This window comes from Ursus arctos, unplaced genomic scaffold (genome assembly GCF_023065955.2).
Source record: "Ursus arctos isolate Adak ecotype North America unplaced genomic scaffold, UrsArc2.0 scaffold_28, whole genome shotgun sequence".
NCBI classification, from domain to species: Eukaryota; Metazoa; Chordata; class Mammalia; order Carnivora; family Ursidae; genus Ursus; species Ursus arctos.
Genome location: NW_026622963.1, coordinates 5387038 through 5401471, shown reverse-complemented (window position 1 = coordinate 5401471; position 14434 = coordinate 5387038). Strand labels below are relative to the sequence as shown.

The 14434-nt window shown below is 43.8% G+C and overlaps 1 protein-coding gene across 3 annotated transcripts in view; it reads right to left on the bottom strand.

Annotated features, from left to right (window-relative positions):
- The window catches only part of KIF23 (kinesin family member 23), a 26392-nt gene extending 11958 nt beyond the window's left edge, over window positions 1–14434 (bottom strand). The window contains exons 1-11 of one of the 3 annotated variants that reach the window (XM_044391945.3): window positions 14230–14434; window positions 12707–12776; window positions 11486–11614; window positions 7923–8028; window positions 7397–7533; window positions 7078–7187; window positions 6467–6637; window positions 5152–5193; window positions 4317–4429; window positions 4043–4164; window positions 2672–2774 (exon numbers count right to left, since the gene is read on the bottom strand). In XM_044391945.3, the coding sequence (XP_044247880.3) occupies window positions 2672–2774; window positions 4043–4164; window positions 4317–4429; window positions 5152–5193; window positions 6467–6637; window positions 7078–7187; window positions 7397–7533; window positions 7923–8028; window positions 11486–11614; window positions 12707–12776; window positions 14230–14240 (1114 nt within the window). In that variant the 5' untranslated portion in view covers window positions 14241–14434. The remainder of the gene's footprint in view (window positions 1–2671; window positions 2775–4042; window positions 4165–4316; window positions 4430–5151; window positions 5194–6466; window positions 6638–7077; window positions 7188–7396; window positions 7534–7922; window positions 8029–11485; window positions 11615–12706; window positions 12777–14229) is intronic. The other 2 variants (XM_057303707.1, XM_057303706.1) reach the window with 2 other exon arrangements.

Genomic DNA, 14434 nt, shown 5'->3' with positions numbered 1-14434 from the left:
CTTTTTTTTTTTTAAGATTTATTTATTTTAGAGCACAAGCGGGGTGAGGGGCAAAGGGAGAGGGAGAGAATCTCAAGCAGACCCCCTGCTGAGTGTGGGCCCCAACATGTGGCTCGATCTCATGACCAGGAGATCATGACCTGAGCTGAAACCAAGAGTCAGACACTGAACCAACTGAGCCACCCAGGCACCCTAGGCATCCACCTCTTGATAGCAGCTCAGGTCTTGATCTCAAGGTCATGAGTTCAAGCCCTGCCTTGGGCTCCACACTGGGCATGGAACTTACTTTAAAAGTGTGTTGCGGGGGGGGGGTTGTGCCTGGGTGGTTCAATCACTTAAGTGTCTGACTTCAGCTGAAGTCATGATCTCAGGGTCCTGGGATCGAGCCCCATATCGGGCTCCCTGATCAGTGGGGAGTCTGCTTCTCCCTCTCCTTCTGCTTCCCTCTGCTCATGTGCTCTTTCTCCCTCAAATAAAAAACTTCTAAAAACACACACATTTCAATCTAATCCGTTTCCTTTGCAGTCCTATGTATTTTATGTCATTCACTCAGGGATATTCCGTGAAGTGTCCATGCAGCCATGGGGCAAAGCCCTGTAAGCTTACCCTCTGCTATCAGGAGAGTGCTCCCCCTGCAGCCTGAGTGCAAGTTGCTTGTTTTCTGAAGCCCGACATTTTATAAGGATGGTGAGCGGAGGAGGCCAGCAACATTCTCCTAGTCCCTAGCTGCCGCCCTTGCATGTTCCCCCACACGCCGGCTCCTGGGTCATTCTGGTGTCCACGAGGACTACTCCAGCATGCTGCCAGAGGGCCCACTCCCTCAACTCCAGTCAGGCTCTCGCTCTTCACCACGGGAGCCGCACAGCCATGCCTGCACCCCGAACCTTTATCACTCGGAACGACACCACCTCTAGAAACCTGTGGCCCAACCACCATCTCTTCTTCCCATGCTCATGCCCTCATTTTTGTCCCACCTGTTCCCCATCCGTTATCAACACTGCTAGTACTTTCTGGTTTTTTCCTAAAGCATCACAACTCTCAAGTCTCTACTTTCTTCCACTGAGATAACCCTCTTTTCATCAAGGTGAATCCTTCCTCCTGTGGTCTGGATCCCAGAGTCTCTATCTTATATACACATATATAATGGGGAGGGTTTTTGTCATCTCACTTGGCTACCACTTTCTTTCTCCTTCCTAGGCTCTTTAAATCAACCACCTCAAGCATGTGTTCCTCGAGGCTCTGCCCTCAGCCTGTTCCCATGTGTCCTCCAGGAACAGTCTCCCCTGTTGCTTCCATGTTGGCAAAACCTAAACCCAAATACCTCAAGTTAAATCTCGCTCCTTCCAAATGCGTGTACATCCGGTGACTGGGCGCTTCCACTGGAATGAGCTGAACACTCCAACATGAGCTCTTTAACGGCCTACACCTGCACCTCGACGGCTCTCTCCTCAGCCCAGAGCTTGGATCTGCCCTCCCCTCCTCCTCTCCACATGCAGGTCGACTTCCTTCCTAACTAGCTCTCACTTCTCTCCCACCCCTGCCTCCGGGGCACATGATTCCTCCTCTGAATTACTGCAAAAGGCTCCCAGCTGCTTTTCATGTTTCTGAACGTGCCTCGGTACATTAATTCTCTTCACAGGAAAACAATCTTTCTGAAAGACTAATTCTTCATTTTCTTTAAGGGGGAGGCTGTGTAGAAGAGTAGAGAGACAAAAGTGTTGAGAATCCGGCCAACCTGGGTTTAAACCCAAGTTCCAATCTTGGGAAAATTACATAACCTCTCCCAACCCATTTCCTCATCTGAAAAATGGTTATGACACAATCCTGAAAGGTCAGAATCAAGAAATCGAGCCCATGCATAGTAAATACGGTGATACACACCAGTCTTTTAATAATTGGCAACCACCATTACTCCTTCAGGACAAAATTCAGACTTGTTAATATGATTGACAAGAGTCATCACGGCCTTGCGTCGCTCTGCTGCCTCAGTTGTCATGGGTCACCGACCCACACGCTCCCACCTCAGTGACCTTGACCCTGCCATACTCTCTCAGTTTACAAGTGGCTCCCTCCTCTGCCAAGGATGACTTTAACCCTGTCCTCCATTTAGCTCATGCAATTTAAGTGTCCACTTCATGAATTTCCCCCCTAAACTTTCCCTCACACACCCCCAGACTAAATGAGTGTTCAAATACTGGCACACAGTACGTACTCCATAAACGCTATTATGTAAAACATAACATGAATGGCTACACTAATGAAAGATTTTAAAAAACCCAAAACACAAAAAAACTCAGATTTCCTTCCAATTTGCTTTTGTGTTCAAAGATTTTTCCCACCTCCAGCAGCCAATTTTCACCAGTATGAATGTTGGAGTGACTGTTAAATCACTTAATTTTAAGATCTAGTACTTTACTGGCAATAGATACAAGATGAATATGACTTGCTTTATATTTATTTTAATCACTTACCCTCAGTGATAAGTCAGTGTATTGTAACATCCTGATACCAAACCAGCATTACTAAAAAAAACAGCAATGACCACTAAACCTAGCCTCAAAATTACCGAAATTGAAGACATGCTTAAACCACCTATCAATAAGCAGATGACAGACTGGCATTGCAAGTTTTTGGAAGTTGTAGCAATAAATCAGTACTATGCTGTGCTCACCAGCTTCACGTAATCTGTTCCCTTCTGCTTTTGTCCGGTTCGTTCTTTCACTTCCAGCAAGATCTACCAGGGACAACTGGCTTATAGTGATTTGTTCCTTTTCCTAAAGGGAAGATCGTAATGCCAATAACATGAGGTATAACTGGTTTACAATGTTCTTTAAATGTATCCCAGTCAACAAATTATTAAGTCTTATGAGTATCACATTTGCACAATACAAAACAGTAGGGCCAAAGGACACAGGTTTTGGGGGAAGAGTCTGCTAAGAGCATATGCTCAGTATACTCATGGTAGTGACAATGACTTGCCCATTGGCTGGTCTTGCACATTATACTCTAAGCTCCATGAAAGCAGGAACTGCCTCTCAACCAATGTTCTCATCTCTAGCACCCTGCACAGCGCCTCACGCATAGGATCTCAGGCTGTGTCTGCTAAGTGGTGAGTCTAGGACAGGCCTATCCTAAATTTTTCTATAACCAGGTACTTAAATTTATGATTGAAAAATTCCATAATACTCCAGTTGTATAAGAAATAAAAAGCAAGAGGTACATAACTGATTTGTAATATTAGATGTGTTCAAAGGACAGCAAGTGTAGATGGAGGCTTGACTTACAAGCATTACTGGCTAACATTTATGAGTGCTAACTGTATGTAAGACACTGGCCTAAGAACTCTACATGCATTGCCTGCTTTAATCCTCACATATAAAGAGTTTGTAACAGGTCAGACAGCAAGCAAATTAATAGGACTCAGAATTCGAATCCCGGTGGTCTTCAGTACGCTGCCGTACCATCTCCTCATGCCATGTGGAAACCTTCATGATAAGGTTCAAATGGAATTACACTTTAATAGCTTAAAGTTATTAAATGATTCCTGTTCGGTTCAAATGCTTTTACTGATTGATATAAGCCTTGTAGTGTGGCAGGCCCAGCAGTAAAGGATGATCAGCAGATGGGGCCCTACTGGCCTATCAGCCAAGAGAAGAACAATTTAGAATTGTCATCTCCTAAACTGTACCTACCCTGGAAAGGTAACCACTGGCATTTTAAAACCATTAACTGAATTACCACATACAAAATGAGTCTTCAGAGATAAAATAATGACTCATACATACTCATTTTATCTCCTCTATTGAAGAGGTTAATAAAGATTTGTAAACCTTTTTCATAGCAAAATTCCAGGTTCTCAGATTCAATAGCCAGTTTCCCAAAGCTGCACTCTCTAATGGAACACTTTTTAAATGTCATCACCCACATATAAAAATTCTACAGTAGTCTTCATTGCAGTCAGTCTTACCTGATTTAACCCTACTTCCAAAAACCAAGGGTTCAGTTAAAACAAGAAAAACTCCACACACTACAACAAATTTACCTGTAAGACATTGTCTCCATCCGCGTCCAAGGGAGCCTGAACTAATTTAATGTTGAACACACTATGGGAACGGCTGGACTCCCGATTCAAATGTGTGTTAGCAATACGTCTCTTTTTCTGGCCTGTGATGACAGAGACATCGTTGATCAAACCTGAACTCCGTCATTACAGTATTATATGCTTTCCACTAAAAAGTACTGCCATCAAATTATAGTAGCAACTCTCAGGATTATGTTTATTTTCAGATTTTCCTAATTTTAGCTCAGTTTCTAACCTCTCCAGAAAACTTCAAAAGCCTCCTCAGTAGATTTCACTTCCACTTCTGTACATCCTGCAACATACATGTTGTGGTTCTTATCTTCACGAAGCAATTTAGATTGTGGCGGTCTGTGAGAAAGAAAAAGACATCAGTCTCCTAAATGGTGAGATCCTAATATCTCAGCTTAAGACTAGGACTAAAATGCCAGGCCCCATGACATCGATTCTTATGATGGGAATAGACCTAGGCAAGAGCTCCCCCCAAAAAAAACCAAAAACAGGACACTTGGGTAAGTATAAGGGTATAGAGTCAGGATTAGTTACGTAACAGGGTCACAGGAACCTATGTTGTTCTAGAAGCTTTGCTCTAATTTGTTCTAATAAGCACACAAAACACTGACTAAACAAGTAGAGGACAAAACAATATTACAGCAACATCACATGCACAGGTTAAGCATCACAATCTAGCATTTCCCTAATTTTAAAAGATCAACAGAGAGCTGGTTCTCACATCAGAGTCAGCAAAAGACAAATTCAGAAAGAGTTTGGTGTATACCAGGAGTGGCAGTCTTTTCAAAGTGGCTGGTCAAGTTTTGATCTGCACAGTAGGATAAGGCTGGAAAGGGTGCCGCCTGTTCGGCCTCAGTCTCAGGAGCGGTGGGGGTGGAAATGCGTGCCAGCCACCATCACTCAGGACAGGGCAGACTTCCCAGGCAGCAGGGAGGGGCTCAGAGGTAGCAGCCAGCCCAGTGCCAGCGAAAAACCACCTACATGCAAACATGCCACAGACGCCAACCACTAGTATAACTGCACCCTTTCTCCTCAAGAGAAGAGCCAACATCCTCACATACACAAAATCTGTGTTCCTCATGGGCGTGCTGCAGCTGTTCCACCTACCAAAGGAATAAGGTGTAAGTTACTGTTCCCACCGCAGCCGGCCTCAGTCCACAGCAGTGCCGGTCATGAGGGGTCGGCTCTTAAAAACCCTCTGCTTGTAAGATTTCTTCACCGTATTTAAAAAGACTTTAAAGTTAACCAGCTCAAAAAAGCAGGTTAACCACTGCCCTAACCAATTAAATCCAAATTCAGTACCAAATATGCACGCAGTGAGTTCATTCAGGGAGTTACCAGAAAGGGGACAAGGCATGCAAGGCACATCTGTCAGTCTTCCTTTTGTAAAACTAAAACCAAGATAGGCTTTTTTGAAAATAATCTCATTTAGAACAAACCAAACAGAAACTTGGCACATGCGCAAAAAAGTGAAACAGATTGGTAGCAACGATGACATCACAACAGGTGAGAAAATGGGTAACATAACTGATACTCTGAAACAAATGGAGAAGGAAGTAATCTATAAATTGCTTAATGTAATTTATTAAACCCGTTCTCAGTCTCATGGTTTTCTAAATATCCAGCTGTTTCTCCAATAATGTTGTTAGTCTTCATATTATTTATGTTCTGAGAGACCCTAACAAAGACAGCATTAAGGATAAGCATTTAGCTTAAGAACAAAACTGTCAACTCAAGAACAAAATACTAATATGAAATGAGACTCCAGAGTCCACTCTGGCACAATCACGGATTGTGATGCCAGGCTGTAATTGCTCTTCAGTCTGAGCCAGACAAAACCCAAGGAAATCTAAGGAGTTGTCTTTTAAGTCTGGTGGAATGAGGACACAGATGTCACTTTATATTAAACAGTGATGACAGATCTGTATCAGTTGTATAAATAACAGCTTTGGGCTCCGCTCTGTAGAGATCACCAACCATAGATGGTTAATAGGACTACAAACTCCCAACGCTAAGTGGTAGGCTCCTGAAGGATAACCCCAGGTAACCCACATGCATAGGACGCTTCCGTACACAATTACAGTCCTTCTCAAAATACAGCCCCAAGGCCAGGAGTTCTCAAAAGTAATGTCTAAGATGAGTATTCAGGTCTGTCTTCTCCTTAGATGCCTTAACCCCCTGGTTCCCTGATATAGCTGCCTATCTGGTTAAGAATGAAACTATGCATTCAACACCAGCCGCATGATATACAAGTTGTATCTCATTGTGAAAACAAAAGCATTATCACCATTTATCACTGAGAAAACTAAGGCTCACTGAGGTAAAGTGGCTTCCCCAAGGTTAAGCAGCTAACACGAGACTCTCTTCACTACTTACTTAGGCTTTATGGGATCAAACGGCACCTCTTCCAATAGATCATATATGTAATTATTATATATTTCAATATAAGAGACAAATACGCCATAGACACTATCTTCATCAACCTCTTCTGCTTTGCAAAATTCTTGTACGTTTATCATATCTGCAAACTCTGGGTCTACTTGTCGTCTGGAAAAAGAAAAAAGCCAGAAAGTCTGCTCTTACACATTGAGTCAGTATCAAAAGTAAATGATCCCAAGGGGAAAGTAAAAGATGTAAGTTAAATGACCTGTCACTGCAAGCAGAAATGCACAAAGCAACCTATTCGTACTCATGGTCGGCCAGTAGTACCCCCTCCCACCCCGTGTCCTCCTAGGTACACAGCACCGGCTTTTATACCCTCTCCCACCCAGAGCGGCACCTTCTCTCAACAGTAATTCAAGGACCATGTGCTCAAAACCAGAGAACATCTGAGCAAATAAACTTAATGAAGAACATTCCTCAACTTTGACCTCACTACAGTCAACTGTCAGACCAACTCCTCTTCATGTTATCATTCCCTGGGCCTGAGGAAACCACCAGACAGGGTTCCTGTCAGGCCAGTGTCACATACGAGTATAATCACTTACTTGCTAGAGGGAGTCTTTGGGTTGGGCATGGCTTCTCTTTTCTGCCGTTCTAACAAGGCATCAACTTCACACTGTATATCCATGCTATTCCGGTCATTAGATTTAAAAACCTGAAGTGGGGGTAAAAATCAGACCATGAATTTTTTAGCATTTGACTTAAATAATAAGAAACATAGTTAAAAAAGAAGCAGCATTTGATATTTAAGGTTTCAAAATGTATCCAGTGTATTAGTTTTCCTTTAAAACTACTGTATCCACAGGTCTCTTGGTCCCTATGCCTGCAAGTGAAATAGTCACAACACAAAAAAATTACACTTACGTATCGTTTAGCTTGAAATGACCCTATACTGTTAAAGATCATGTCCAAACAACGAGGAAGCAGACCTCCTTCCCCTGGAGAACCAGTCATCGTGTGCGTTTTCCCGCTTCCTGTCACACCATATGTGAAAAGGAGACCTGTGAGGTAGCAAATCACATGTAGTTATATACTGAAAGTCACACTGGGTTATATCTTAAAAGTCTCCACTTTCAGTATTTCTTCGCTGTGTTAAGAAACATTTAAAATTAGCCAGCTCGAAAAAGCAGGCTGTAGGGGCTCCTGGGTGGTTCAGTCGGTAAAGCATCTGACTCTTGATCTCAGGGTGGTGAGTTCAAGCCCCTCACTGGGCTCCACACCCAGGGTGGAGCCTACTTAAATAAAAATAAAAATTTTAAAAAGCAGGTTTTATACCACTCTAACAAATGAAATCTGAATTCAAAGCCAAACATAACCAAATATATAAGCGTCAAAGTTTTTTCAGAGGAGGACAAGAAAGAAAACATAACAAAAACTCTAGTAATCGTACCATTTTTGCCATGAATGAGGTCATCTACCAAGGGATTAGCCACAGCATCAAAGAGCTCCTTCTGGGTGGTATGAATGCCAAATACTTGTTTAAATGAATACTGAGTCTGTGAAGAAGGAAAAAATAAAAAGCATATGAATGGAATTTCACTCTAAGCTAGAAATACATCTGTTTAAATGTATTCAGATGTTTCTTAGTGAACATTTAAGATCTAAACACACAAAGAAAAAACATGAAGTCTTTAAACTTGGAACCCTTAAAAAAGTCATGCTATAACTCCATTATACCCCTTATAAGGAGAATGGAGAAGTCTTAAGTCCACTAATGCTTCACAGACCAAGGCTGATTTTAGACAACAAAGATCAGAATTATCATGACTCAGGCACAGACTCGTGACAATCATTAAGCATTACTCCATATACTCATTTACTGCTTGCTCTTCTAAAATGCCACAGCAGCATAAAACCAAGTGTTTTGGTGTACCATTTTAAAATCAAACGAACTGTAAATAGAATCTCATCTGAGTTTTTCTGTGAAATAAACTAATTGTGACCTTTAAAAAAATCAATACTTCAACTATCAAATCTCTATCAAAATGATTATATAACTATATTACCAAAAATATTACCAAACTCCTACTTGGAAATTAGATTGGGGACTGGGGAATATAAATATATTTTCATGTAAAGTAAATTGTCCTCATTGTCCAGAGGCTGGAGTTCTATTATTCCTGTTTTTGTTATTTTTTAGTTTTTTTGTATTGCAGACATTGTCATTGTTTCTGTGACCTTCCTGAATTTTGCAGTTTTTGCTTCACGGAAGGTCAGTGCTAAGTTATTGTCACATGAGCATTCGCTAGAATTTATTACGGATTATAGCCTTTGTCAAGCAGCACCCCCTTTCCTGTTTTATATCCTTGTCCTTAAATTCAACCTGTATGGATATCACTATTGTGACCCTTATGTTTTTACAGTTAGCAGTTTTGTCCCCGCGAAAGGAGACACGTACAGATTAGTGCTCAAACCTACACTACTGCGACATGCGCCGAGCACTGCCTTAGCCTCATAGTCAGTCATTTCACTCTAAACCCTTGATTACATCCTGTTAATTATGATGCTCATTTTGTAACTTGCTAAAGATCACACACCTGCTTCAGCTAGGCTAACTCTCGCTTCATGGAAGGGTTTATTCCAATCCCGTAAAACAGCTGTAGAGTTCACAAGAAGAATAAAGAATCTTAGGACGGAAAGGATACACATAAATAGTGCTGACAGATCAGTCAGGTGACCTCCAAGTTCTTGTGAACAAACCCCTCCTTACCAGTAAAGAAAACCGAGGCCCAGAGGAGGAACTTACCCAATCCTACAGTGCTCACTGGTGTCCCAGCCATTTCCAGGCCAGCGCTGCCTTCTGTGATGAGGCAGTGAGAACTGCTAATCCCCGCCAAACTCTCTGTTTACTTATACATACATGAAATTACTCTGATAGAGAAGCAAAGTTCTTCACAGTAAGTCAGTTCTCAATTATTTGACATCTTTGAAGGCCCACTCCTCTGTGAAGCCTTCCCAGACTATTCATTCATGCTTCACCCATATTCATTGAATGGGGAACAGGACAGATAAGGGGCATATCCCCGCAAAGCTTACATTATAGCAGGGGAAAGAGACAATAAATCTCTTGATGTGCTAAGTGCTATCAGGGAAGCACATAAAGGGCAGACCAGGACAGAAGCAGGAAAGGGTGCCACTTCTGATCAGGTAGTCTGGACACTGTCTCTGACGAGGTGATGTTTAAGCTGAAATCCACAGATGAGGAGCCATCCATGCTAAGAGCCAAGAGAAAGAAAAGTCCACGCCAGGAGAACCGCCCTGAAGCAAGATTCGGGCTTATCCAAGGAACTCAAAGGACAGGATGACTAGCAAGGGATGACCGTGGAGAAACAGGGGACAAATTAAGCAGGATTTTGCCTATTTAAAGATTTTATGCCTTGAAAGATTTTAAACAGGAAAAGGGTCAGATCAGATTTACACTTTAAAAGATCTCTCTGGTGGCTCTGTGGAAAATGAATTGGAGAATAACATTCAGAGCAGAAGCAAGCAGTCCAGTTAGATTTCAAAGTACAGTCAGCATACCAGTGCCCCTCTGAGAACTGTTTTGTTCCCTGTCTAGGAGAGAATGAGAGAAATCTGGAGTAAGTTTAGAAACTTTCGTAGCCATTTGACATGGCTGCCATATCCCAGCCCTAGGCTCATCTCGTTGAACAGATTATCAGGTCACTTCTCTTGTGGTCTAACTCAGCTGCACGAAAGTATCAGTCACGATGCACTGAAAATTTTAAAAAGCTGTTTCTTCAGCACAGATCATTTGAGAAGCACTAGTCTTGGTAATTAATAGCAAGACTAAGACGGGCAGTGGCAGTGGAGATAGAAACAAAAGGACAGTTTCACATTGGAGCAGAACGGATAGAATGTACTGGTGAATGGGATATGAGGGGGGACACATGGTGCTACCATTTATTGAGAGAAGACAAGGAAGGAAATGATTTAGAGGGGGTAAAAAATCAAGAGTTCCTTTGGACATGTAGACTTTGAGATGCCTACGTGACATCCAAATAGTGGATGTTCGAATTTAGAGGTGGGAAAAGGTTTAGGCCGAAGATAAAAAAAACCTCTGAAATTATTATTATTGTATAACCAACATTTAAAGCCATGGGGAAGTGCAGAGGAGGGAGCCCTGGGTGTAGCCCACCCCAGTCCTGAGAGGTTGGAAAAGGAAGAGGAGCCCGCAAAGGGTGGCGAGTGACAGCCAAGAACATGAAGACTTGGACAGGGAGACGGGAGAGGGCTTCAGGAAGAACAGTCCTGCTGAGAAACGGATTATGAGGACAAGAGGTGTCCATCCAATATGAGCAGCCCAGAGGCCACTGGTAGGCTTCTGACAAGCTCACAAGAGCAGGGTGCACGAGAGTGAAAGGCCGCTCGACAGTAGAGACAACAGCCTGAATCAGTGCTTCCCCTGCATTCCCATAGTCCCTTCTCTTTCAGCACACCGGTCTGTCTTCCATCTGTGCCCCCAACTCAGCTGTAAGCCTGGTAAAGGCAAGGACTGTGTCTTACTCATTTTTTAAAATCTCCTTCTGCCCTGCAGCTTTAGTGCAATGTTTGTTGAACTGAGCTGACTCACTTTGCTCAAGATTTTACTAAAAATAACACTTCATACAAATACACAGTGCCTAGGGCTATTTTAATCTGCACATGAAATTGTGTGTGTGTGTGTGTGTGTGTGTGTATAGCCACCTAGCACAATCATTCATTAAACGATCCCTAACCTATGCTCTAAAAAACAGTAAATAATCCAGTACAAGAAATTACCTCGTAAAAGCAATCCTCTCACTCAGGTATACCAAACGTATGCCTACCCACACTTTATATATGGTGGTTATAGGGAAGTAAACAAGTTTTTCAAAACAGTGGAAACATGAATTGTGTTAAATGGAAAAAATGGAAAAGCCCTTCAGGAGAGAACGTCTCAAGTAAAAACAGCTTGGTTCCCATGGGAATTACCTCCTTATAGTCTCCATTTCGGTTGAGTCTGTAACCCTCAGGGGTATGAAGCTGAACGGTTGTATTATTGATCACTTCTATGCAGCACTCTTGATCAGGAAGGCTCAGTGGGCGCACCCTACAGTACACCTGAAATTACAGGAAGGTGCTTCCAGAACGAAGGTTGACTACTTTTCATTTAAGCTTCCCATTCATTCATCCAACAGTTGATCTCTCAACATAAGAGACTTATATGAACTCAGAGCTATGAAAACCAAAACTTGCTCCCAGAAATTGTCAGATGTAAACAGATATATCAGATACGAGGGATTTTAAATACACATACAATTAAATTTGGATAACAAAAGCATCAAATCACACAGCTTCTCTTCGCTATTACAATAGAACAAATTGAATAAAGCTATATACTACCACTAATATAAAAATCTCTAAAATCAATGACATCACACACTGAGATTTGAAAAGCTGTTAGAACTCTTTGAAATTGGATGTCAAATAAAACTTGACAGCTTAACACAATATACAAATCAATATAACACATATACAAATAAGTATAATAATATACAAATACACAAATAACCGCCCAAAGCACGACTTCTTAATCAGTGACAGGGTTGAGGAAAAACTTATCAGCTGTATGTGCAAAGTATCTGGTTCCCTCAACTTAGAACAAGAGACACATTTCAGTGCCAGTGAAGGAGAGAAAAATACCCCAGAGCAAACCAACCTTCTTTTATTTGTCATTTGCCTTTAAAAGCAAGTTCCCAAACCTGAAACTCGTGACTTACATGCAATTATGATTAGTTACTAGACTGAATTAAACTGTTCTACACCAGGGTCTTTATGAAGCGGGCCATCAGTTACTATTTAACACCCCTGAAGATGGGAGAGGATGCCCATCCAAGCAGAAATTTCCCTGCCTTCCGAGAGAACAGGAAGAATTCTCTGGGACAGTTGAAGACTATGTTTCATTATCTAACTTTTCAAATTATAATTAGTTATAGGAGTTATATGGTTGATAACCAAAGACTTCATTTTACTAGACTAATGAATCCCACATAGAGACAAAATTTTAAAGCTGGAACCCGCCTTACCTATTTCACTAAACGTTCTCTAAGTCTGCTTCCACATCTCCATCCCTTCCAAGCATACCCAGAGGACAGAAAAGGGCTGAACATACACACATACACACACACACACACATTTACAGGAAGACCTTACCCCAACTGGGTCTTTAAGACTTGTTTGGGATCCTTTCTTCACTAGAAGTTTCCTGGGCGTCTTAGTCCTCCTGGTCATAGGTTAAAAAAAATTTCAGTTCAAAAATAACACACAAAAACCTCACCTATAATTCATACAGAGACAACCTTCCTAGGGTTTATAAAGTTCTCCCTTAGCAGTTCCAAAAGATTACACCTCAAATAACTAAGACTAAGCTGCATTAGAAGAAAGTTTGTGGCACACGTAATGCAAAAGTAAGGAAAACTGGGTTCAGGAGACGTTTTCAGTACTAGCTTGCATTTTTTCTTGAAGGACAATTTTACAGAAGCACTACAAATTTGAAAAATCTACAGATAATAGACCACGCTTATCTTGAAGGCATTTATATAGGCGCCCAAGCACACACACAGCTGCAACAGCCATTGCCAACGCAGACCGACAAGCAATTAACTTCACCAAATGATAAAAAAGCAAATGGGGAAATCCATTCTTTCACCAAGATCTGTCAGTACTTTTAAGGAACAATTGTTTATTGAGTTCTCCAAGCTATCATCCTTTGTCCCCAAATTTTAGTCTCCAAACTGCAACTTCTTGCTCTCTTAGAATCAAAAGAAAGATATTTTGACTTCACCAATTTCGCTAGCATGCGGCTTTCCTCCACCGCCAGCACCCACATTTATCTATAGTGCAGATGAACATTTAACACTAAAGTTAGTTATTGGCATGGACTACAGGTTATTGAACTATTTTCACAACACGCCCCGAGATGAAACAAGCAAATTAGTGTTTTCAGTACAAAATATTATGGTGAGTTTCCTTAAACTCAGTATTTTTTTTTTTTTTTAAGATGACAGATTTTGACTTTGGCCCCTTAAGAAAACCAGCTGCCTCTTTCCCCAGGAGGGGTCGGGACGCGGTGCTGCGCGGCCGCCGGGTCTGGGGCAGGAATGCGGGCTTGGGCGCTCGGGGGCGGGGCGGGGCTGTCAGCCGGCGCAGGCCCCCGCCCCAGTACCGGGTCTCGGCCTCCAGGCCAGGGCTGGGCTCGGAAGAGCACGCCGCGCTCGCGGGGGCCAGGGCCCTCCAGGGACTGAGGCCGCCCGGCGCCCCCAACACCCGGGGCACAGCCCACAGGGCGAGCCCCGGCCGCACCAGCCGCGGCAGAGTGCAACGTAGGCGCGCCGGCGGCCGGGCGGGAAAGGGGCCCTTCGGAAAGGGCTGGAGGCGGCCGTCCCGGAGCCAGCGGGTGGCACCCCGGCTGACAGGAGCCCACCCGGCCCAGGGCTCCCCGTTCCCCCCGACGTGGGCCGGCCTCTCCTCCTGCCCTCGGGAGGCCCGGGGCGGGACGCCGGACTCCGGCGGGGAGGCGAGGGGGTGGAGGGCGCGCCGCGGACCGGTCTCCGCCACCCGGCCTCCCCCTCAGCGGCCCACGCGGGGGCTTCCACTTTGGGGTCCGCGGCCCGGACAGCACGGGACTCGGTGCAGACCGAGGGGACGCCGGCCCCAGCCCGCGGTCCGGTACTCACGCTGGCTTCATGGCAGCGGGCTCCGTGCTGCCGGGACGCGCGCGCGGGGCGCCGGGCTCGATCCGGGCGGGCTGGTGAGGGCGGCGGGCCACAAGGACGGGCCGCGGGAAGGGGGACTCGGCGGCTGAGGCGCGGCGCTGCGGAAAGCCGGCAAACGCCGCCGCGAGCCCAGGTGAGCTCGCGCCCGGCGCATTTCAAACGGGCC